General features: G+C 43.8%; 1 protein-coding gene across 4 annotated transcripts in view; it reads right to left on the bottom strand.

The window, feature by feature from the left end:
* DDX43 (DEAD-box helicase 43) overlaps nt 1–26,361 on the bottom strand; it is a 64,110-nt gene that overhangs the window by 5,484 nt on the left and 32,265 nt on the right. For 2 of the 4 annotated variants that reach the window (XM_073336448.1, XM_073336449.1), the window contains exons 12-15: nt 23,828–23,955; nt 14,112–14,221; nt 13,210–13,348; nt 8,605–8,692 (exon numbers count right to left, since the gene is read on the bottom strand). In XM_073336448.1, coding sequence (XP_073192549.1) covers nt 8,605–8,692; nt 13,210–13,348; nt 14,112–14,221; nt 23,828–23,955 — 465 coding nt within the window. The remainder of the gene's footprint in view (nt 1–8,604; nt 8,693–13,209; nt 13,349–14,111; nt 14,222–23,827; nt 23,956–26,361) is intronic. The other 2 variants (XM_073336450.1, XM_073336451.1) reach the window with 2 other exon arrangements.

Raw genomic sequence — 26,361 nt, 5'->3', positions numbered from 1 at the left:
TAGGAGATTGAGGGACGTGATCGTTCCCCTCTATTCGACATTGGTGAGGCCTCATCTGGAGTAGTGTGTCCAGTTTTGGGCCCCACACTACAAGAAGGATGTGAAAAAATTGGAAAACGTCCAGCAACAAAAATGATTAGGGGACTGGAACACATGAATTATGAGGAGAGGCTGAGGGAACTGGGATTGTTTAGTCTGAGGAAGAGAAGAACGAGGGGGGGATCTGATAGCTGCTTTCAACTACCTGAAAGGGGGTTCCAAAGAGGATGGATCTGGACTGTTCTCAGTGGTAGCAGATGACAGAACTAGGAATAATGGTCTCAAGTTGCAGTGGGGGAGGTTTAGGTTGGATATTAGGAAAAACTTTTTCACTAGGAGGGTGGTGAAGCACTGGAATGCGTTACCTAGGAAGGTGGTGGAATCTCCTTCCTTTGAGGTTTTTAAGATCAGGCTTGACAAAGCCCTGGCTGGGATGATTTAGTTGGGGACTGGTCCTGCTTTGAGCAGGGCGCTGGACTCGATGATCTCCTGAGGTCCCTTCCAATCCTGATATTCTATGATCTCTGTGTCCTTTATCCAGCTAACATCTCAACTGTGAGGTGGAGGGAGGCTGGATCCAGAAGCAGGAAGTTTCCATTATCCTGAGAGATTAAGTCCAACAGAAAAGGTGGTAAGGATTTTGGAGGGTGAGCTGATAAGACTGAGATCTGAATATTAAAAACTGTCTTGGCCAGAAGGGTGCTATCAGTAAGGCTGTGAGTCTGTCACGGAGGTCATGAATTCTGTAACTTTCTGGGATCCGTGACTTCTGCAACCGCCGGTGCCACTGACCCCAGGGCCACTTGAGCAGCTCAGGTGGCCCCCGACCCTCCCCCCCACAGAGCACCCAAGATTTAGTGAGGGATATATAGCACAAGTCTGGCCTGGTCACGGGTCGTGAATTTTTGTTTAGTGCCTATAACCTGTCCATAACTTTTACTAAAAATACCCATGACTAAATCTTAGTCTTCGCTATCAGATCTATGGGATCTTTCTCAATACCATCTGAATCATCATCATTCTGGAGACCACGGATTGAAGAATGTGTCTGACAAGAAACCTTGTACTTAGGCCTCCCCTCAAACAGAATCCAAGACACTTCTCATTAGTGACTTTCGAAAACAGGTTTACTGACAGCTGACACCATCCTTGAAAGATGTCTTAGATCAGGGGTCTCAAAGTCCCAGCCTGCGGGCCATCTTTGGTCCGAGAACCGCCCCACTGCGGCCTGTGCAAGAGAGATGCAGGCAGACATGCTAGCGGCAATCTCAACTACAGGCACCGCCCCCCGGAGATCCCATTGGCTGGGGGAGAGGGACAGAGATACCATCACTGGTTGCCGGGCACAGTCAGCCCTGGAGGAATCATCATTAGTTGCCGTGCAGAGTCAGCCATGGAGACAGCATTACTTCCCCCTCCACCACACAATGAATACAAGTCAAAACACCAAACACAACTAGCTGATGCGCACCTTGCTGCAATCCTGAACATTTCAACTGCTCAGTCACTGAGGCCAAACATCAACAAACTCACAGAACTGAAGCATTGCCAGGTGGCTGGCCAACACTAAAAACTCTCTGGGAGGTGAAAAATTGTATAGAGTTGTATGATAGTTTAATTATTTCTAAGAAATTCAAAATAAAAAATACAATATAAACATTTTCTTTTCTGAACACCATCTTCAGTGACATTATTGGTCCACTGGGAGGATTTGAGGACTGGCACTAGCCCTAAGGTAAACTGAGTTTGAGACCTCTGTCTTAGATAATGGAGTCTGACTGTCCACTAAATTGCTGGAGAATTGCCCAATTAGATCTTTCACGGCATCTTACAGGAGGTATAGGGCTCTGGAAGAATCTATTCCAGAATCAAACGAACAGTCTCCTGCCATAGGGGCTATAACTGGGCTCCTTCCAGCCTGTTTATATAAAACATGTCAGTCATGTGGGTCAGTCATTTTCTGTATGGTCAGTCCCTGAATCATTGGTAGCAATGTAGTCAGACTTGGCGAATTACCCTGAGTTCTAATATATTTACTTGCACTAGTTTTCTCATGGGTCCACAGACTTGCATTTGATGGTGGTTTGGATGTGCTCCCCGTCCCAGGAGAGAGAGGCATCTGACACTCAGGTATTGGTGGGGAGAATGCTCCCCTCCTCACCTTTGCATTTGATTGGGACCCTCCAACTGAACAAGGGAATATTGGAAGAGAGTTACACTAACATACCTATGTAATGTCTGCTTAGCAGGTAGTCAGATTTCAGCCAGCTTTGCATGCAGTGATCACTTTTTGAATTTAAGGGCAACCTCCTGCCCCTTCCCCAAAGTCCTGCCCCACTCACTCCAATCCCCCCGCCTCTGTCACTCGCTCCCCCTCACCCTCATTCACTTTCATCGGGCTGAAGTAGGGGTTTGGGAGAGGGTGCGGGCTGGGGCCAAGGGGTTCACAGTGTGGGAGGGGGCTCTGGGCTGACCCTGGGGCAAGGGGTAGGGATGCAAGCTCTGGGAGGGAGTTTGGGTGCAGGAGGGAGCTCCGGGCTGGGACAGGAAGTTGGTGTGCAGGAGGAGGTGTGGGCGCTGGATCTGGGTGGGGGGTCAGGACTGGGGCAGAGTGTTGGTGAAGAAGGGGATCTGGGGTGCTGGCTCCAGGAGGGGGCTCAGGGAGTGGGGTGTGCCCTTCCGCCAGGCAGCACTTACCTCCGGCAGCTCCCGGTTGGCAGCACAGCATGTCTGCCACTAAGGCAGGCTTCCTGCCTACCCTGGCCCCACGCCGCTCCCGGAAGGGGCCAAAGTGCCCTAGCAGCTCCTGAAAGCAGGGAGGGCGGGTGGCATATGGCTCTATGCGCTGCCCCTCCCTGCAAGCACTGCTCCCTCAGCTCCCTTTGGCTGGGAACAGGGAGCTGTGGCCAAAGGGAGCTGTGGGGGCGGTGTTTGCAGGCAGGAGCAGTGTGCAGAGGGAGATCCCTTCCCCTCCGCCCCCGGGGCTCACTGTCCACTTCTGGGAGCGGCATGGGGCTGGGGCAGGCAGGGAGTCTGTCTTAGTGGCAGCCCCATTGCACCACTGGAGATCACGATCAACTGGAAGATCCTCTAGGATCGACCGGTTGGTAACCACTGTCTTAGACGATCGACTGAATTGACCAATTATGAATGTGAACCTTCAACCAAAGAGACTGCACTATACTGCAAACTTCTGAAAATACTTTCCTCTGTCCACCAGCATCATCTCTGTTCTGCCCAGGTTCAGCTTCATCCAGGTATTCCTCATACAAGCACTGAGCCATCTTGGTTGTAGTGGTATGTTTATGTTGTGAAAGGTAAGTAGAGTGGTGTTTCATCTGAATATTGCTGGCACTTAAGTTGATGTCTGACCAGTTCACCTACTAGAAAAATGTAGATGATGAAAAGGACAGGAGAGAGCATTGATCCTTGTAGAACCCTATAAGTGAGGGGTTTAGTGGTGGAGAAGCATCACTACTTCTTGGGTGTGTCCCTCCAGGAAGGACTCAAACCATCTTAGTGCATTATCCTGGACTCCTGCCACGACTCTCAGATGAGACAGCAGTATCTCATGATCAACAGTGTCAAATGCTGTAGAGAGGTCCAGGATGAGAATGCATGTCTGTCCACTGACAGCAGATCATCCATTAGTGCCAATAAGTTTGAGTTTCATGTCTTGGCCTTAATCCACACGGATGTATCTAGAATGTTAGCTTCGGTCAAATGAGCTTGTAGTTGGCCTTTTGCCAGCTTCTCTATGAGCTTGCTCTCAAATGGGAGGTTTGACACTTGGTGATATTTGGCAAGGACTGAAGTATCTAGAGTGGGTTTCTTCAGTGTTGGTCTGATTATTGTGTGTTTGAAAGAAGAGTATCTCTGAATGAGGTGTTAGCACTTTTAGACAAGAGTGGTACCAGCTGTTCATGACTCTTTCTCAAGGCTAGGAGGCTGGCATTCACAAATCTTTAGTTGGGACTTCTCCAGGGTACCTAGGACTTCCTGAAGAGTGAGTGTAATGAACTCTGGGAATGTAGCTGGGATGTTTGTTGGCGGACGGGTGCAGGCAGAGTGAATCCATGCTGTTTGAGAAGGCTTCCTAAATGTGAGAGATCTTTTCTGGAAATTCAGATGATAGTTCTTTGCAACAATTGTTGCTTGGCTCTGATGCAGACAGTAGGCATTTAGGATTGATGAAGTGATTTACCATCTTGGGGTAGGGTTTGGAAGCCTCAATGGAAGCTGATATGAAGGTTCTTTTGGCCTCTAATATAGTCTCAACATAAGCTTTAAGAATTTGTTATATTTCATCCCGTTGGAATCAGCCTTTGTTTTCCACCATCGGTGCTCAAGTTTCTGCCTCTTTCTCTTCATCCAGTACAGGGTGTCTGAAAACCCAGGAACATCTGTGTGGGCCAGTGTGTCAATGGTCGAGACCAGAACAGAATAGTAATGATTAAGACTAATATATTGTCACAGTTAATTTTTAGTAAAAGTCATGGACAGGTCATGGGGAATAAACAAACATTTATGGGAGCCTGTGGCCTGTCCCTGACTTTTACTAAAAATAAATGGGGTGGGGGCAGAGCTAGGTAAGGGGGAGGAATGACAGCTGAAGTCCCATTGGGGGGGGGAGGGAAGACTGACAGGCAGAGCCTCCTGCCATGGTGGGGAGCACAGCCCCAGCCGGGGGGCACAGAGGCCCCCACTCAAGCTGGCTGTAAGCCGCGGGGCAGGGGCATACCGTCCTGGTTCCAGCCCCAGTTGCAGTGCAGGGGCGCGCAATCCCGCCTCCAGCCCTGGCTTCAGCCCCTGGCAGTTGATGCCCAAGAAGTCATGGAATCCATAGCTGCTGTGACTAAATTTTAGCCTTAGTAATGATTCATCAAATCCTCAATTCCTCATCCTGTGCCTGGGGTGCTGTTGCCCCTCACCAAGCTTTATAACATAGGTCCTTAAAATGTGGGGTGTGCCCCCTTAGGGGGGAATGGAGGAGCCCAGGCCAGCTCCCATGAGAGGTGGGGTGAGAGCACCACCCAGCCCTGTTCCATACCCCCAACTCTGCTCCGACCCCAGCTGTAACCCTGGCTCCACTCCCAGCACCATCCTTGGCCCCCCAACCACAGCCCTGGCCCTGCTTCCAGCCCCCAGCTGCAGGTCTATTCTTGGCCCCAGTCCCACCCCCTAGCCACTGCTCAGTTCTCAGCCCCAAATCCACCCCAGCTGCAGCGTCAGCCCCCTTACTCCTGTCTGCACCCCCCCTTGGGAGCTGTGGTCCTGCTCCTGGCCCCTGGAAGGGTGTGGATAGGGGTAAGGGGGGCATGACACTGACAAGTTTGGGGACTACTGCTTTAGAATTTGGAGTCCACAAGACTCTGGTCAAATCAGGATCATTTCTCTTTCTTATTGCCTGGATGCTGGAAAGTCTCTGACCATGGCCTTAATCAGGTGATGCTCTGTCCAAGACTGTGGCTGAACTGTAATGTCCTTTATATCCAGGACGAAGATCAGGTTCAGGATATGTAGAGGCTGAAGGTCTCCTTTTCTGGAAGATGTCTCTTCCTCCAAGGTTCCAAGCATCTTTGCCTGAAAAAGGCTCAGCCATGATCTTTGAGTGGTATAAGATTGAGGTCTTCTCTGTTTCCTCTAGCTGCTGGTGTGTATACGCCTAGCAACTGGAGCCTGGGCTGGGATTCTAAAATGCAGAGCACCAGCTGCATTTGTGATGAAGGGTGCAGAGTCCTTGAAAGGGAGATCTTTAATTGCTGTCTGCACCTCCCCAACCATGCAATGTTAAAGACCATAGCTAGGATTCTATCCTTATGGTGTCAGAAGTTGCCATGTATCTAGCCATTGTATTGGAGGCATCTAAAGTGTCCTGGGAAGAGGTTAGTGCTACCAACTGCCCCCCAGAAAATTTTTCTCTTTCACGCTTTCTTGCTCTCCTGAAGAACGTTATTAGCAAAGTTTAAGACCTTGGACCAGTTCAAGTAATTGTATCTTACTGACAAAGGGTAATAATTTTTAATTGCAGGCTAACTGATCAGTAATTAGAGACACTTTAGCCTCCTGCCTTTTGGTGTAATTTTTGGTTGCAACTTTTTATTATTTCTCTCATTGGCCACCATGACAAGAAAGTGAACCTGGTACACAAGGTATTATGGATAAAATCTTCCTTCTGAAAGTATCTAATACAGTTTATCTGCCTTCTTAGATGTCAGTGCAACTGATGCTTGAATATCCCAGATGTCCTCTGCCAGTTCCAACAAGGCTTCATTGATAGGTAATCCCTAGCGACTACGCATGGAGTATATCTAAGAGCTTGCAGGAGTTCTCCGGTACTACCTCCACAGGAGTTTCTATTCAAATTCTATACGGTGGACCAATTCCTGTAACTTTTGTAATTGGTTGAGAGGGAGCTGAAGGCACAATTGCCTCATCTTGTGATGAAGAAGCAGCGGCCACAGACGGACTGAACACCCATGGAAGGATGCTTTTCTTTTGATATCTTTGGTAGGTGTGCTCAGTGTGTTGCAGTGCAGTTTGAGAAACAATACTTTAAGACGGTACAGGAGAAATGGACCTAATTCTGGAGCAGGTGCAGATGCAGGTTGTCCCAATTGTTGTAATCCCCAGGCATTCCAGTAGGGCCAGCAGTCTGTTATAGAGGAAAACACCCAGAGCCAAGGTGGATGTCACCAAAAAAAGACTGCCTGTCTCTGTAAACCCTAGATCTTGACAGAGGCTCTCAAATCTGAGTTTTAAGGGTCATATGAATATGACATCAGGGAATAATCAGTATATTATTTTTTACTTTGATTTGAATCAGATAAAGAGACGAAGCACTCCTCATCCAGAAGAAGGGTTTGTGGCTCAACCTGTGTTGAAGAGGTACTCAGAACCACAGCAGTAGTGGTAGCTGGCACTGTAGAGGAGACATTCAGGACCAAGGACAGCAACAGTGACTCTGGTTCAGCTGATACTTGACCGTCTCCCACTACTGCAAATGATCTCAGTTCAAAAAACATTGCCTTGAGAAGTGGAGAAGGGGTTTATAGCACCAGAGTGAACTCTGCTGATGTGATTGGTACCAAATGAATCATCAGTACTGCAGTCTCTGTACCACTCAAAGATGGTGCCAAGGGTCCAGCGCTGCTCCCTTGGGGGTCCAGCGCTGCTCCCTTGGGGGTCCAGCGCTGCTCCCTTGGGGGTCCAGCGCTGCTCCCTTGGGGGTCCAGCGCTGCTCCCTTGGGGGTCCAGCGCTGCTCCCTTGGGGGTCCAGCGCTGCTCCCTTGGGGGTCCAGCGCTGCTCCCTTGGGGGTCCAGCGCTGCTCCCTTGGGGGTCCAGCAGTACCTGATCCAGACAATGAAGCCCCCTTAGACTGGGAGTAGTAAGGCAATTTCAACCACTTTACTCAGGTCTGCAGCAGGTGATCTACCTTTATGCTTCCCAGAGAAGTGATCCTTTCTACCCCATCCAAAGTTTACTTGGGGATCTAAACAATCCTACCAGAGTCCACAGCCAGGATTCTCTTGGAGGATGGGGCTCAACTATTGATCTAAAGCATTACTAGAGCACTTCTGGACCTAGGGTGAGCTTTTTGGGGGTAGAGGGGGCAGAGAGGTTTCTTTGCTTGCACAGATCTAAGGCAGGCTACAGAGTAGTCTAAAAGGAAGTTTGAGGTGAGCCTCTCTCAACTTCTGGTCCTTTCTGAAGAAGACTACAGATGGAAAACTTATCAGGTCTATGTCCTTTCTCTGAGACAAAATAAGCATCTTGTGTGGCCATCACTAAGCAGCATGCGGGAGGAGGGGCAGGTTTTAAAGTCAGGAGACTTAGTTCAGTTATGAGTAATTCCCTGTACCAAGGGAAAATATTTTCCCTTGAAGAAGAAAAATAATTATACCTAATATTCCTCACTGTACTATAATCCTAATCCTTGCACACATATTTACAAGTACCTACAAGGAAAACAGTTTACACGAACGCATTGAGGCCTGGACACTGCCAAGGTTTTGTCTCAGAGCCACAAGTAATAAGAAGGAAATTAGGGACAGCTGAGCCCGCTCCACCCTTTCAGCTTGCGAACTGAACAGAAGGACACTCAGGGTGACTGCATGGCCCCAGTGGATGCTGCTGGCCAAAAGACAGGACACATGCATACCCAGAGTGGATTACATATGGACAATCATGTCAACAAATGCTTTTTGGAAAACTCAGTCCACTCTCTTGTACAGTCCTTTTTCAGTGCTCAGCTGAAGGGCTTAATTGAAGTTAGGCAGACTCTACCATACTGAATGGCAACAGCCTGTCTTCTGGCTTCTCTTTTTACAACTGAGGTAAAGTACCACTGCCAGAATGTCCAATTTGGGGATTTTTTTTTTTTTTTGAAGGCTGGAGGGCCCAAGCTCCCAATTTTCCCAGTGAAACTACAGACGATACGGTTAAGAATGGGCTTCTCAGTAAGCTTCTCCCCCATGCTAAAATACCATTTCAAATGGTATTTAGTGACATTTAAACAATTGAGAACTATGTACACCTTGCCCTGCTAAGGTAAATATTCTTACTTGATTTGCTCTTTCAAGAATGCTGATCAGCTCAGATGCAATCCTCCAGTCATTCCTAGTGACAAGCGTTACAGCCTCCCCTGTGCGTCTAAGAGAAAAATACATTCTTACTCTTCAAGAGAGGAGAAAACTACATTGTTGGACACTTCCTACCGACATAGGCATAAGAAGCTAAACTTGTCCAAGGAGAGGAGAAAGTCAGAGTACTGAGATTTCAGAAATAACGTTGCAATTTATAAATTAAGTTTTCATTAACAGAACTGGTGGAAAAAGCTAGACTCCTCAATGGTGTTGCTTTTACTATGTAAACTGATTTATTGCTGCCCTATTAACATCTTTAGGCCTGGTACTTAATTCATTCTTGTTAAATGAGTTTTCTACAATTCATTTCTGAATATGGTAGGTCCATACCTACAATGGATCACTTTGAAAAAGGTTAACATTTAGTACAACACTAACAAACAGTAATCTGAACTCTTCCAGAAAACTAAACATTGAGCACATTAAGCCAAACTCAGAAAAGCACAAAATGGACCCACAAGTGGTTGGGTGAATGCACACATTGCAAAAGCAACCTGCGTGTTTGTATTCAGTCTAGCCTGAAACGATCTCTTCTCTTAACAAATTATTCTAGTCAGAAGTAGGAATAATCTATTAGGGAAAATATGTTTAGTGACAATCGCAGGGGTGAAACATAGTAATAAACCATAAACAGGGGTACTACAACCCAGCCTCTGTCCTGCTCCTGTCAGAGCTATTAATTGATAGAGTACCCTCTCTACTGGCCTGAAGCCAAAGAAGAGAGCAGACAACTTCTCTAAGCAATTTACAATAGCTTCAAGGCACTACCAGTGATTGGTGCCTTCTCATGCTGCTGGTCACTGGTTTTCAGAATTTGGCCCATGTTTTTTCCTCACAGAATAGAAATCTTGTGCACAAAAATTCTAAGCAGACATTTACTGTCACACTGCCTGGGCTAGGAAGAGACTGGACTTCGCTCTGCTTCACCTGTTGATCCTAGAAAATGTTTTCTAGCTTTATAGTTACTCCTCTCCAGCAACTGTAATTGATTGGTACATTTTTTTGAAAAAAAGTCTGCAGCTATGCAATCAGATTTGACAATATGTGGCTGAATCCTCTGTCCAGCTTCTAGACTTTCAAACCTCTTTAGATTTCTTGGATTTGGCTGTACAGAGCAGAAATATATATACATTTAAAGAGCTCACTGCTAAGTCTCATCCACATTAGGCATAAATGAGTTATCAGACGTTTTACATTCTTATGTATTGTCCATAAGAAAAATTTGCAAGATGACCAATGCTGCATTAAATGTTCCCTAGACACTCTTACTACTAACCACTTATATGTTTCATCTGTAGATCTAACAGCAGTCTACATAACCAGATAGATCACCATTTTACAAATGGGAAAATGGAGGCACAAAGGTTAAGTGACTTGCCCTAAGTTAAGGAGCAACTGAAATCCAGAAATCTGGTCCCATGATTCTTAGTCCATGTCTCATCCACAGGATTGTGCTACAAGATACGTTAACCACTTTCAAACTTTTTTACTTCCTCTTGCTGCTGGAGAATGTCATTTATGAAATTTGAAGTATGAAAATCAATATGGAAGTCTTACAGTCAGTTCTCATTCTGCTTAATACTACTTTAAAAAGGGTGAAGTTTACATAGTACAGTGTTTTTTCTGACACTGAAATACTGTAACCACATACATCAATAGCTTAAAAGCAGTGCAATTTCCATATATAAAGAGATACAGATATGGAATATATATTTATTTTATAAGAACAAATCTGTACAATACATTAAAATGAACTCCCTAGAATAAAATCCAAGATACATACTAATATAGAAGCATTAGGAAAACGCCTATCAACAAAGCTCCATCCCATTAGAGGCTCAGTACAGCGTTCTTAGGCAACCTGCATATGTCTTATGTTGCCTCAGTAAAGCATCTTCATTAGCAGTTGCTGTTCCTTTTTGTTAAATCGGAAGTTCCCAAACTGTGGATCACAACCCCAAGTGGAGTAACTCCATCAGCAGACGAGGTTGTGGCAATCCCAAGTATGCAGAGGTTGTAGTTTTGCAAAATGGCACCCTCCGCACAGCAAGACCCATACATACAAGGATCATGCCGCATAGAGGATATTTTTAGCTCCGCAAAATGGCATCATCCATAGTGTGACCTCACACACTCTGTATGTGTGTAAGGTCACACTGTGTGGAGAGTGCCATTTTGCAGAGCTAAACAACATCCTCTATGTGGTGTGACCTTGCATGTATAGTGTGCATGAGGTCACGCTGCACGGAGGATGCCATTTTTAAATGGCGTCCTCCGTGCTGTCTGGGGAAGCAATACACGTGAAAAGGAGGTCATGTAATGGGAACTGCTGAGTTCATTCTTATATAATGGAATCATTTGTCCATCTTCTAGACTTTTAAGCCTCTTTAGGCTCCTTGGATTTGGCTGTACGCAGCACCTGTTCAACTGTTCCCCCAAACTGCCTGCCACAATGAGGGTCACCACCCCGGGGAGGGCGGGGGGTCGGTCGGTGCGTGTGTCTCCCTCCCCATCTCCCCCTTCATTATTATTTGATTAAGGCAGAATGGGAACAGGTTTAGAACCCATTGTACTGCCAGTAACGGTCATGAAACTGGAGCACAATGGCTACAACTACCAGCAAGAAGTTCAGAAATAATTATGTTCTCAAATTCCGTCTCCCAGTTTACTATGGAGACAAATACTTACTCTGTAATCTTTCATTTTACTCCTGGGGAAATGCTGAACCAAAAAATTAAAAATTCTACACTAAAATATTTGAAAATTCTGTAAAATTATATAATCATGCCAGTTTCAATTTTGGTAATTTGTTTCAAAATATTTGTCAGCAAGTATGTCTGTAACAATACAAAGCAAAAAAAAAAAATCCTGGTAATTTTTTTTGACAGATTCCTTACTAGGCATATTAATACAGAACTTTGTATAATTCATTTAAATTACAATACAGAACTGTATTTCCTGCACCTGTGAAAAGCAGTGCAAAGGCTTGGGGGAGTCAGAAGTAACGGAGGACTTGAGGGAGAGGGAAGGAGCCTAGGAGTGAACCTGGAGGGTGTTGGGTGTGGCTGGCAGGTTTTTCTTTGGGGTGGTGTGTGGGATTGTTAGGGTGTTGGAAAGCCTCCCTCATGCAGACCCTGGCTGACCCCAAGCCTCTCCCATTCAGTCAGGCATGTGTGCCCCTGTTCCTCCACCCCTACTCCCCATGGGTCTCTGCAACTGCCCTTCCCCATCCCCAGGCTCAATACTGTCACCCCACTAGCTTCTGAGCCCATGCTCCAGTCTGTCCCTCCCACTAGCCATTCTGAACCCCAGTCTGTGATTCCCCAGCAGCTCTGCACCCCACTCTGCCCTAACCTGGCTCCACAGGCAGGGTGCTGTGATGAACTTCCACTCCTGGGGGAATTCTGCAGCACTGGGAACAGAATTTTGTGTTTTCCCACGTAAAATACATTTTACCTAAGAAATGCTGCAGTTCTGCTTTTTGTCCACCAGAGGCAGCTGTGGCACCAGAACAGCCAGCATGAATGCAGCTGGCTGTTCTCTTCCCACAGCAGCCTCTGGTGGGATAAAGGCGGAACTGCAGGATTTAGGCAAAATGTTTTTTTTAGCGAGAAAATAAAAAATTATGCCAGACAGAGGAATTCTGCACATCCGCAGATGCGCAGAATTCCCCCAGGAGTATCATTTGCAGTAAGAACAACTGACACCTTAATTTTAAGCATACTTCAAAATCACAATTATATCTTTAATGGAGAGAGAGTTTCCCTATGAACTTAAGTTATTACACTGTAGTGATTAAATGGCACTTGTTTTACAGGCACTATGGGCACACTTTGTATGGATCAAGGCCAAGAAGAAGTCAGAAACTAGCTGCAGTCTTTATATGACAAACACCATGTATCACCAGATGCTGACAGAAGGCTATATAGAAACTGTTTTTTCATCATCTTATTTGTTTTGTTACATTTCTGGAGTTAATTTGGCATTCAAACCTCTCTTTGAAGCCAACAAGCTGCATGACTGTAGTAAGGTGAAACTCTGGACATTTCAAGTGTGCTTGTTGATTGAATTCCTAGGGAGCTGACTGAGAATTTTATACAGTAGTTTATAATGTAAAATAGATTTAAGACAAGGAAATATTAATCTAGAACATCTTCCAAAATATGACTACTCAGGTTTAAACCCATTTTCATTTTTTGTTCACAACCCAAGTAATTACCAACCTCACGCCAAAACCCTGATGTGCCTTTTGCTAATTGATTTCAAAACACACAATGCCAGAGATGGAATATTAATATTTGAAATGTATCTTGGTATACACATCATACTCTGGAAGCATCATTTACTGTTGATCTCACATTGCATCAGCAGTAAGATTTATATTATCTGTTGCTCTAACATCTTAGAAATCATATATTAAAAATATACATTAAATAAAAATGTGAGTAATCCTAAGTAGCAAGCTTTACTGTCATTTTTAAAAGATGAAAGAGAATTCAGTTTATATGTAGAAAAACCACTTACCCTGCTCGTCCAGTACGACCTACTCTATGAACGTACTCTTCAATGTTCCGAGGGAAATCAAAATTGAAAACATGAGTAATATCTTGTACATCAAGCCCACGGGATGCTAAATCTGTAGCTATCAATATTCTCACTCTTCCTGCAATAAGCATGTATGGAAAATATACATTGGTCTTTTATCTTGCTAATGTACAATACACAATCTATCCACCTTCAATGCTTATATGGCTCCCATTATCCTAGTATTGGAGTACCACACAATCTAGAGTACTTAGCCTCTCAGCACCAAGTGATGAAAGTAATTCCTATTGCTGCCATTTTACAGATGGGGAGCTGAGGCACGGAAAGACTTGCCCAAAGTCACACAAGAAATCTAGTTGATTAGCAAATTGAACCCAGATCTTCTAAGTCTCAAGTTAGCATCCCAATGACTGGACTAGCCTTCATCTTAATGCCATTCTCCTTAGCAGGACACAATCATGGACCAGGTGGGTTTTACTACACGAAAACCATCACCCAACAACAAACATTTCATACTCATATAGCCTTCATTCTAACAAAATAGAGTTTTGTTTTTTTTAAATTCCAAAATATAAGAGAGAAGTCAGCAGTAGTTTAAACTGTCATCTCATTTTCACTCACGGTCATTTCAATTTTTAATGAATAAAGCAACAACTTATCTCCTCTTCCTTACCACGTTTTTCTAGTGCTAGTATTTGGTATATTAATACAATTAAAAATATTCTGAGTCTTACTCCCACACATTTAACATTGAAGTTATTTTACTTTTAACTGCTCTGTGTTACAAAAACCATTATGCTACTGGTGTGGATATTAAGTTTTTAAAAGTACAGATTGAAATTGCCAGGCTCAAGAGAATAGCATTCAAGGGCAATACTTACCTTTCTTGAAGTCATCCAAAGCTTGTTCTCGATCACACTGTTCTCTGTTGCCATGAAGAGACTGAACTGGAATTCCTTGGAGACTAAAATCACTTGATAAGTCATCAGCTCTAAAGTTAGATAAAGGGACCTTTAAATACTTTAAAATGTATGAGGAATGAACCACTAGCAAATAGTTATGAACAGAAGCATTCCTATCTTAGACAAAAGTCTGCTCTAGTTAAGAAGAGACTTATTGTGACAGTACTGGAAATGAGCACCCCTAAGCAAATATTCATTTGATGAACTCTTTCAAAATGTCAATATCATTCAAGTCAGAGATGTTGCCTAAGTTTTGAGGGGCAGCCTGGGAGACAAACTAGAGTATGACTGTAGATACTTGTACGGTCCCTATCACAGTAGCGTTTGAAAGCCTCACATGTATTTATGGATTTATCCTTACAATACCCTTGGAAGACAGAAAAGAACTGCATCTATTTTACAGGGGCAGAACTGAAGTACAGAGATTTAGGGACTACATAGGAAGCCTGTTGCAGAACCACAACAGAACTCCAATCCAATGGCTTACCCACAAGACTATCCTTCCTTGGGATCACCTTTAGAGAATGTGTGGAAAGAAAAAACTAATGAAGCCTACTTCACACCTTTAGTAGCTCAAGAACATACTAAAAACAAGCAGATACAATTTCAAGATTTCTCTCATTTTTGGCATGCATGCAGACCATTTAATGGATTCCCTTACCCTTTAATGGTAGAAAATGCTTCTTTGGGCCAGAGTGTACACTAATATTCTTTCTACAATGTATTTCATGCACACGTATTGTGAAGGTCTTTTGCTACTTTCAGCTTCAGCTTACTATCTTGTTAAATATTGGAAATGTTTCGAAGTATTTAGAATATTTTTAACAGAAGCTACCTTTTTTCTCTGTATTTGAAGGATAACCATTGGGATATTCCTCATGGGGATCAAACAGTTTCATATTTCCAATAACTCAACTCCAAGTGAACATAGTTAAGAGAACTCACTGGCAAGGGGTGTTTTCCCTACCAGTCCAGGAGAGGAACTCTACTTCAACGGCACGTACATTAAGAAAGTGTTCTATTCCTGAAAAATCTGTTTTATGTACATTCATCCCACATAAATCAACTGGATAGATTTCACTAACTTAAATCCAGGAAGGAGGCAGGTGCAGAGGCTTTTTCCCCAAACAGAAAGTCCTGGTCAGAGAACATCTCACCCCAAAATACCTTCCCACAGAATTCAGGAAAATCAATACTTTTAATCTTATTACAAGTCATTATCTGTGAACTGAAAGTGCTGTATGCACTGCTGCACACCTTTATACAGAAAGTAAACAGAAACCACAGGCTTCTACTTATAACAGAACTTGCTTTCAATGATGTGGTTTCAACTCTAAAATGCTACCTACTAAGGAAGAGCTCTAACTGATACTATATCTTTTACTCAGGATACTTCCCTATCAATTAATTAAAACAGAGCAAAGACTATGTGCAAGTGAAATGTTTTCTACTTCTAAATTAATATATATTGAGGAAAGCTCATGCCCCATTTTTACTTCCTTCAGTCAACATTCTACATTATGTATTGTTTTACAATAAATGTTGTGCTAAACCCAATTTAAAGAAAATTCATATAGTCTTTTCTTTTGAAAAGGACTCACACCTCTAGTTTGTTTCAAGACAAGAAACTGCGCTTCTGGTGTGCAGAACTGAACAGCTTCTGAACAAGGTAAATCTGCCCCAAGAAAACTAGTTATGACTAAGGTTAAGATTTTGTCATGGTTATTTTTAGTAAAAGTCACGGACAGGTCGCGAGCAGTAATCAAAAATTCATGGAAGCCCATGATCTGTTTGACTTTTACTAAAAATAATTGGGGGTGGTGGTGGTGGGGGGAGAGGGGGCTGATTGAAGCCTAAGGAGAGGGCAGGAAAATGAGAGCCTGAGCCCTGCCGCAGGGGTGGCTGAGAGCTGCAGGGGCCTCTGCCCCTGGCGGCTGAGAGCTTCCCTTGCTGGCTGACAGCTCCAGCCCACTGCCTTGGGCTGTGGCAGAAAATGTCATGGATGTCTCTGGAAGTCACAGAATCTGTGACAATCTTAGCCTTAGTTATGATATTCAGCATCTTCATATAAAGAAAAGGAGTACTTGTGGCTCCTTAGAGAATAAATTGGTTAGTCTCTAAGGTGCCACAAGTACTCCTTTTCTTTTTGCGAATACAGACTAATACGGCTGTTACTCTGAAACCCATCTTCATATAGTATGCCCTCAGAAAAAAATCTCATACTGTTATAGTTGGATAAAAAGGTTTGGCATGTCTACATTCAATATTGACTCTACTGTACATCAGTCAAGGGAGAAAGTAGAGTCTTATAATAGTAAATATGACTATATTAACAGATTATCCTAAAAAGGGAAATCAGATTTTTAATGTATTTAAAAGTGATACTTTAGTAATATGCAAGCAAAATTGTGATAACATACAAAAAACAAAACAAAAAATATCCTAACAGACTAAAAGTATTGGAAATAATTTAAGATTTTATTATTATTTTAAGAGGTATATCAATTTGAAATCTATTTTTAAATTAAACAAATTAGAAGTAGTTTCAACTATTATGCCAGGCAGAGTCCAGTCAATTAGTAATTTAACCACCACATATTCTGATGCCTGAAAATATTCCTCTCCCCTATTATTTTGTAAAAGATTTAGCTTAATAGGAAACTGACCAGAGCCATTTTCCCTGTATCTAGAAAATGCTGCCAATGCACATAACATGAAGAGAAACATTTTTCATTCATTTTGTTATAGTAGTCTTGGGTGTTACTTGCTAGAGCAGGTAAATAGTTCCATACATTGTCATGTTCTGGGGTGCAACCCTGACCAGTGATGGGTTGTGTCATCACTTGCCCTGAAAACATGAGTGCCTTAAAACGCTCCACAGCTGTATCTCCCTTATCTGGACACTCATGCACAGCATACAAGCATGCTATGAGTGTCTGCATGATAAGCCACCCTGGTTTAGCTGCTCTGACTTCAGCAGTCCACTTGTTATACCACAGTCACACTCCAGCCTCCATGAGCCTTGGTTATGATTGGAAAAATGATCCCAACACTCCCCAGTGCTGAATTTTCCCAAAACCACGTGCTTTGCAATGTCCAACCCTTTCCTGGACCATTCAGAAAAAAACAAGGTTTGTTTGGTCCTGTAGAGAAACAAACCGCACAGCTCAGTACTTTAACTTGAGTTAACAATCACTTTAATTCAAACAGCACTGGGTTGATTTAAGTAAAATAAGTTTATTAACAAAAGGAGATAGGATTTTGAGCGAGTCCAGGTACAAAGGATAGAGTTAGAAATGATTACAAGCAAATAAGAGACTAGATGCTAAGAGTTAACAAAACTACAGTCTTGGTAAAAGGTAAAAGTTTTACCACATTACCTTCTTGCAAGATGGCTGACCACCCATCTGATTAGGATCTTCCTCCAAGTACTTAGTTCCTGTATCTTCCTAAGGTAAAAGATACCTTGGGGCTCTTTGCCTCTCTGTTTTATAATACTGTGAACCTCTGAAATAGATTCTTCTGAAGAAAATTCCATGCTAGTTTCTTTCCCTGCTTGTGTTTGCTAAAATGCAAATGAATGGCCACTTGACATGTGATTGCTAATTGATTCTGATGACACCTGGTTGGAAGTGTGGGCCTGTCTTTTGTCTGGGAGAAACCTGTTTACCCACTCCCAGAATTGTCTAGTAAACACATTTTAGTTCCACATTTCCATTGTCCCTTGGGCATTTACCATATGTACACCAGGCAAGGATATTAATTATCAGTGTGTTAGGTTTTCCAACGATACCTTACATGACACATCAGATACAGTTTATGACATTAATGAACTGGGGCCCACTGAACTGGTTAGGACAGCTGAAACTCACTACCAGATACCAGAGAGCCCCCTGCCCTCTTAGGGCTAGTCTACACTAACAATGCTAAAGCACTGCCACCGCTCTAAAAAACCCCACCTCCACGAGAGGTGCAGCTCCCAGCGCTGGTGCACTGTTTACACTGGCGCTTTACAGCACTGAAACTTGCTGTGCTCAGGGGGGTGTTTTTTTCACACCCCTGCGTGAGAAAGTTGCAGCGCTATGAATTGCCAGTGCAGACAAGCCCTTACATTGGGATGCTGATAGAGCCACATACATGTGTAACTTAAGCTGCCTGTATTCATCACATTCTCAACACTTATTCTTTGTACCTTTACTATAAAGAAGGATTCTACTGAGTTTTGTTTATTCAGCTTTTATAAAGAAATGTACTCCTATTATCTGTATTATTGTAGGGCTTAGGAGCCTCAGTCATCAGAGGTAATCGTACTTCAATAACAATTTGCTATGCAAACCTGGAGGCAGAAGAATAAACAACCTTCTTTCAAAACAGGTCTAGTTTCTTTCTGTGTTGGTCAAATAACAGAGGCAGTTGGAACTGCTCTGCCCTATGTGTCCTTGGGGGAATTTGTTTAGATTGCGAAGATCCAGGATGGGATGCCAGCTGCCTGACTTCTTCTGAATCCGGAAACAGTGGGAGTAGAAACCCTGTCCCATGTGCTGGGGAGGGACCTGTGCTATGGCTCCCAGTTGCAGAAGAGGACTTATTTTTCCCTGTAGAATAGACTTGTGAGAGGGGTCCCTGAAGAGGGAAGGAGGTAGGACAGGACAGATAGGAAGGGGATGGAGTATCCTTCCTTGACTATCTCTAGAACCCACTTGTCTGAGGTGATGAGACTACGATGGGAAAAATGGAGCTAGTCAGTCGCCAAACTTTTGGAATGGCAGACATGGTGGGGATGACTGGAACAACGGAAAGCTTCTCAGGGCCTTGACCACACCTTCAAAATTGTTGCTTTGGTACTGGTGCATCAAATGAACTCTGATGGAAGAATGTGCAAGGCCTTGGTCCTTCAGATGAAGCAGGTAATCCAAAATCGACTGGACTGAAGAATACAAGGGGGAAATGCCCTGTTCAGCTGCCCAGTGGGAAAATCGCGCAGGCTACCGCTGGGTGGAGCACCCACTCGTGGTGAGAGGAGAAGTCCCTGCTTACCTAATCCGCTAACGTGTTCTTGACCCCCGGGAGGTGACATGCTTCTAGATGGATTCTGTGGTGGATGCAGAAGTCCCAAAGACGGAGCGCCTGTTGGCATAGGACCGAGGATTGAGTTCCTCCGTCTGTTGATATAGAACATTGAGGCTGTGTTGTCTGTTAAGATTCTGACCACTCCACCCAACAGGTGAGGAAGGAAGACTGTGCATGCCCTGAGCTCTCTGACGTTTAAGTGTAAAGTCATCTCTTCCAGGGACCACGTACCCAGGCTCTGGAGATCATCGAGGTGTGCCCCCAAACCGAGATCCAAGGTGTCCGAGACCAACTTAACTGAGTGGAAAGTGCTGTTGAAGGGGTCTCCTTCCAGGACATTCCGGGGGTTGGACCACCATCAGAGTGAGGTGAATATCGTTGCGGGAATGGTGACGACCTTTTCCAGGTGTTGCCTGGACTGGGAGTAGACAGTCGCCAGCCATTGCTGCAGGAGTTGCATCCGGAGCCTGACATGGTGCACTACATACGTACATGCCACCGTGTGACCTAGGAGGTGCAGGCAAACCCTGGCCATGGTCAGGGGAAACGCGGACACTTCTGCGATGAGATCCGCTAATGCCCTGAACCTCTCCAGTGGCAGGAACGCTCTGCCAGAGGTTGAGTCGAGCACCACTCCAATGAACTCTATCCTCTGTACGGGAACTAAAAGTGGATTTTGTGTCATTCACCAACAGGCTGAGGTGATGTCACATGGCCAGCAGCACCGCGACGTCCAAGGACCTGGAGTTGCCTTTGACTAGCCAGTCATCAAGGTATGGGTAAGATCTGGATATCCTGAAGTCTGAGGTAAGCTGCCACCACCAGCATGCACTTGGTAAATACCCGTGGTGCTGTTGCTAGGCCAAACCGAAGGACCTCAAACTGATAGTGGTTGGGACCTATCGTGAACCGGAGAAAGCATCTATGGTCTCTCCGAAGCTCTGGATACTGAACAGGAGTCCTGGGAGGGCTGAGTCAACCCCCATGGGTACCATGATGCTGGCCACGGAATCTGAGACCACAGGGCTAGCTTTGATGTCATCCCGTAGCCTGCAACATCGGTGCCAGAGCTTGTCCTGCAGCTAGGGAACCTCGTTCCAAACCCAAGCTAGAGTCAGAGTCTCTCTGCCCTTGTCCGAGGTCCGGAGACCAGATGGGGCTGCGAAGCTTCTGCCTGTCACGGTCAGAAGCGTGTTGGCTGCAAGAGGGCAGCCGCTGGCAAGACATCCCCCACAATGGGGAGCGTTGCCATAGGAGAGACGACTGTAGTGGTCCAAACACGGGTTTATCCAGTCACTGGGACCCCGCAGGGGCTGGAGTGGGCGGCACCGGGAAGGACATAATCTCTTGCGCTGCTTGTAGGACCTCCAGCATGGACAGCACCCATAGCAGACAAGGACCTCTGTTGCTATCCAGGAAGTGGGCTGGGTTACACCACGTGACCTTAGCTGGGGCCCGAGATCCCAAAGGGGGTGAAGAGGTGCCCGAGACAGTGCCTTGGTCCACCCCAGATTTATTCTTTCCCTTGCAGGAAGCTGGAGACCTTCCTCACCCTGTCTTCTTGGCTGTGGACTGGTGTCTGCTTGCAGACTGTACCGGTGGGGCACTGCGCACTGAATTCATGGTGCTAAGCACTGAATCAGAGAGCTGCTCCGGCATTGGGGTAAGGGCAGACTCCATAAGGAGCACTTTCAAGCGAAAGTCAAGCTCACTTTCAAGCTAATGTCATGCTCCTTCTTCGTCTTGGGCTTGAAGGACTTGCAAATTCTGCACTTATCACTAATGTGATCTTCACCCAACCATTGAAAACAACTTATGTGGATCGCTAATGGGCATGGGCCTTTTACAGTGATCACAGGGCTTAAAGCCTAGGGACCAGGTCATGCCCTATTCTCAGGCGAAGTCCCATTCGGGACCTACTAAGTCTCTAAATAGCAGAAAAGAAACTAAAACTAGAGGGAAACTATATACAATATACAAGAGGTAAACGAATTCGAATGAATAAGCAGCAACAGCTCTAGCTGAAGTAGCAACAGTTCCATGCACTGTCACTGGCAGCAAGAAGAAACTGAGGGGGGTGGGCAGGCGGCATCCTATATGCCATGGCATACGCGCACCACTCCACGGAAGCCAGAGCCAGTCCCCTACGGATACCGCTGAGGGAAAAACTTCCGGCACTGGTGCATGTGGCGAGCACACACCCCTAAGCTGAATGGACGTGAGCAATCACTCAAAGAACCACCTTAGGAAAAGTGGGCTCTGCTAGCGGATCCTGTCTTAGACCAAAGACAGTAGAGAAGGAACTGGGGGCGGTCGGACCTTACAGAGCTATATGTACGTTCTGCGTACAGTGTCAGAGAGGGGACGTGTGCATGTGCTGGTGAAGAGCTCTGATCCCAGCCACAGGGGGTGCTGCCACACTTACAGTGGAGCACTCAAAGGGACATCACTTGAAGAACTCATTTTTCTCTTGTTCCATTAGCTATGATCACTTTTTTTGAATTACCAGTTCACTACAACATTCCTTTGATCGTTACATGCCAAAATGTTCATAAGTAACTATTCTGTAGTTTCTAAAGTTTTAATGGAATTTTACTAAGAAGAGATGTTTGCAGCACTGTCAAACTTTTAGGCATTGAGTTAGGAGGGCCAGGTTGTGTTTTCTCTTATATTACAACCACTACGAGAGATCCGGGAATGGGACGAGTGCAAAACACACCCACACTCAAGTCTCTTTGGAGTCTTGAGTCTGCTCTTTTAGGAGTGGCAGAGATAGAGGCCAGGATCTGCCACAGATCATTGGCCATCTTAAAGATTCCCTCATTAAGGGGCACAATTTATCTGCCAAGAATCACAGGGTATAAGATCCTAGTTTCCATGATTTTTCTTGGACAATTGCTAAAGGAATCTCTAAAAGGTGTCTGCCATTAGTTTCAAGATACCTAGAGAGGCCTCCAAGTCACCATCATCAGACAGTACAACTTCATCTAGCAAATTACCATAGATGCATGAGGAATTGAATATTCCTCCTCATGATCACCACCACTCTGCATGAATCATAGAATATCAGGGTTGGAAGGGGGGTCATCTAGTCCAACCCCCTGCTCAAAGCAGGACCAATCCCCAATTTTTTTTTTTGCCCCAGATCCCTAAATGGCCCTCTCACGGATTGAACTCACAACCCTGGGTTTAGCAGGCCAATGCTCAAACCACTGAGCTATCCCTCCCCCCAGTCTGAGAGCCGCAACCTGCTGAGGGGTCCACATCCTTCTTGGAGACCTAGCCAGAGTGGTCAATTTACGCCCAGATGAAGTGGGGGAAAAAAATCTCTAACAGGTCCTGGAAATTGAGCTCAAGGATTCCAGGGTGGCCAATAAGGCCAGGTCTGCACACCATAGGGATATGGTACATAAGGCCAAGATGAAAGAATCCAGGCAGTTTGGACCCAGACCAATTTGTGTCTTACTGTAGGTAGAAGAGTGTCCCGAGATCCCCTTCTATGGCTCCCACTATAGATTGTGTTGACTCAGAGAGAAGGGTTCCTACTATCCCCTGAAAAGGAAGAAGTAGAAGAGTAAACTTCTTTGAGAAGAGGCTGATTGCTGAAAAAGTTAGGTTGAGATGATATTCCATGAAATATGGATACCAGTGACTCTGTAGGTTAATTTAGCACACTTTTTGTCTTTGGTACCCTTGGTTCCACTACTGATATAGGTCTTGCAGATATTATCAGTCTCATGTTGAGAAGAGGAGCTTCTGGTTCAGGTGTAATTAGCCAAGTTTCTAGAAGATGTAAATGTAAATGGTTCCAAGGTTGTATGCATCAAGGAAGGTGTTGCCAAAGGCAACAGTACTGCAGGGATAAGTGCCAATGAGGGGCTCATCTCTCACTCTGTTGCAATGTCATCAGCGTCGACGTAGCTGACGCTGATACAGAAGGATTGGTAACCAAACTCAACTGGCACGTGACTGCCAGTGCCAAAGAACGTGCATCAGGTGGGACAGCTGAACCATAGTGCAGATCAGGCTTTGAAGGGAGTACTGAGGCACAGTCACAAATATGACTCTTCAACTTCCTTTTTGACAGTATTGGGGAAGATGATCAAGTTGGAAACTGTTTTCCTGTCTCACAAGAGTTTTCGAAAATGTTTCCCATCCAAAATGGGACAGTCAAAATCTCAAATTTTCATGAACTGATAGCCCAATAAATAAATAAAAATTCAGATCAGGTCAATCAAAATGTTTCATTTCAATAATTTCAAAACATCTCATTTGTCTTTAATTTTAACATTTTTAGTATAGAAAATCTTAAAACCCATTTTAAGTTAAACAGTGCAGTCACATTCCAATGCATATTAGTTTTATGATACTAGAGAACTTGCATAAAATGTAATGGTCATGTACAGTGCTGGGGAAATACAGTAAGTCAATATAAACACTAGAATGTGGTTGAAAGTAATTAAGAGTGTCCTAGTTAGTAACTTTGATCTGAGAATAACTGATTAATTTCTAAATGAGTTGATAGCAAACTAGACAAATGTAATATTGGTTAAACAATTACATACGTAAGTTTCTTTCCCACAAATATGATGACTTTATCTTTAGGCTTCATAGTATCAATGAAGTAGCGTGTGAAAGCTCTCTTTTCTTCTTCTGGGATAATAATAACTTTCTGCTCAACTGTATTTACTGCCTGTGAAATATGAAAAAATGATGTTAAGTAAAAAGAAAATCATTTCACTCCAGTTAATTCATTCTCACATTACAATACCTCAGGCCACAGACTTCAAAACTGATATACTTGATTGTGTCAATAAATGATATCAGGAGAGAATCTTAAATATTCACTTCATAGGAAAATAGACTGTGTCAAACTCTAGACAGATAAGTTTGCTATTTTTCTCTGAGCAGAACTGGGAAGAAGCAAATTAACTAAGCTTCAGAGGGCAGGCACATGCTACTGAGCCAGTTACAGCCATGGGCCCTGTAAAACTAGGAGTTGTAGTTGCAGATCTTCACCCTAGTCATGTACCCTACAGGAAATTTCATATAGGGAATTCCTGCTCCTTCAGCAAAAGACCAGACAGGAGAGACACAGGGTAAAGGAAAGACCCTGGAGGGATATCTCTGCATTTATCAGAAAGAAGGCCCAGAATAGGAGACATCTGCAAAGAGCAGGAGCTGGCTGTTATGAAGCCTCAGCTACGGAAGGTTGTGAATCCCTAAGACAAAGGCTAAGTGAACACCCTGAGGAGCTTTGAGATCTTTTCGGTACTTTGTTTTAAGTCTTTTTCTAAGTTAAGAAAAGTCCTGAGCAGAGGAACTGAAATAGTGAAGTTGTCTGGAGCATGATCTCATTGGGCTAGTGGATTAGTCCACAGGTTTACAGTCACTTAAACTCTGTGCTTCAGTTCTCTGTTTGTAAACTGGCATTGATAATACTTTCTCCTTTCTCTCTATTAGCTCTTTGGATTCTAAGCTCTTTGAAGCAGGGACTTTTCTTACTATGTATTTGCATAGTGACTAGCACATGCAAGTCCCAATCTAGTTTGGGTGCCAGTAGGCATGACATACTAATTAACAACAACTATGACAGAGGATGGGGAAAGGCGAACAGACTGGAAGGTAGCCAGGTGGTAATACAAAATTCACTTACTTTATTATAAAGATTTATTGACAATCCTTTTTTTTTCCTTCCCTTTTACTCTATGACTGTGCTATTATGATATTTACATGGTAACTAGAGAGCAAAATCTGCTAAACTGAGATCAGACATTGAGCTGCCTTTGTTGAACTTCTAAAAGAAGAAAGGGGGCTTCAATCATTAAAACAAAGTTGGCAGACCACTGAGGAAGACAGCTTTTTTGCATTGTAAAAGGAAGAGGGCTGAAAAAACTGCCTGGAAGCAGGAGGGAACTAGTGGAACCACATAAAGAACTGAACCAAGTCTTGTTCTGATGGATAAAATATCCAGATCCTGCCTAGGGTCTGATCTACAGAAGGTACAGAAGCTCACTGTCAGAATAACAAATCTGGTTGTGAAAGAAATACTAATTTCTTTATGGCATGACTGCATGCAGGCTGAAGCAGGGGTGAAACAGCATATGCACTATTTGAAAGTTTGATAAATTTCAGAACACCCATGCTGTTTAAAATTGTGAGTAAAATGCGTTTGAACAAATTTCTCATTAGTTATAGTGAAGTTATAAAACAGGAGTAAAAAGAACCCAAACATTTGCTGCTACATTTCAGTACAATGTTATTTCAATCTATAACCAGTCAGTCCAAAAATTAAAAATGCATCGTAGAAGCTCTTGGAAGATATAGCAACTATATGAGAGCTAATGACTCCTTTGGCGTCAGGAAACAATGGGATTTATTTATTTCTTTTTAAAGGCATCCAGTTGAGGCTTTCAATACTGAGGAAATAGTAGTACATCTTTCCCTTTTGCTTTTTGGCAGGGGCAGAGGGTAACTTTACATTTAGGGAGGTGGTATATGAATTTCTTCCTTGTTCTCCCAAATCAAACCTTGAATGCATTTCACCCCAACCTAATATCTGATGCTACATCCAAATACGTCTAAATACTCCAGTTTGATGTTTCTGCTAAAATGATAAGTTGACTTTTACATGCAGTTGACTTTTACATTTGTTAGGTTTCAAAGTCAATACAAAAATAGAGATAAGGGGGGAACTTTACACCTCTGAGAACTATGACAGGTTGTCTGTATACGCCAAGCAATACGTTTACATCTGTTTCACATTTTAAAGGTTATTTTTGTAACCAAAAGAGCTCAATTTTTTTTTTAAACACAAAAACTTCAATTCTGGATGAAAATTATATAGCATAATCAAAAAGGGCAATTACATAGCAATGTGTGGCTACATAATATTATACATGGGCCCTTGGCCATTAGGTAGATTTGGATGAAATGTTTACTATTGAAGTCATCCGCTTATGGGTGGAGAAATACATTATTATTAACCAAATCAATGCTTCAGAGACTTCATAAAATTTATTTAATCATTTGTCCATTACCAAAGCTGAGACTAAATGCTCTTTGGCATGTCTCATTATATTTTTATCACAAAGTTCTT

Source organism: Lepidochelys kempii, chromosome 3 (genome assembly GCF_965140265.1).
Source record: "Lepidochelys kempii isolate rLepKem1 chromosome 3, rLepKem1.hap2, whole genome shotgun sequence".
Classification (NCBI taxonomy): domain Eukaryota; kingdom Metazoa; phylum Chordata; order Testudines; family Cheloniidae; genus Lepidochelys; species Lepidochelys kempii.
This window is presented reverse-complemented; position numbering and strand designations above follow the sequence as displayed.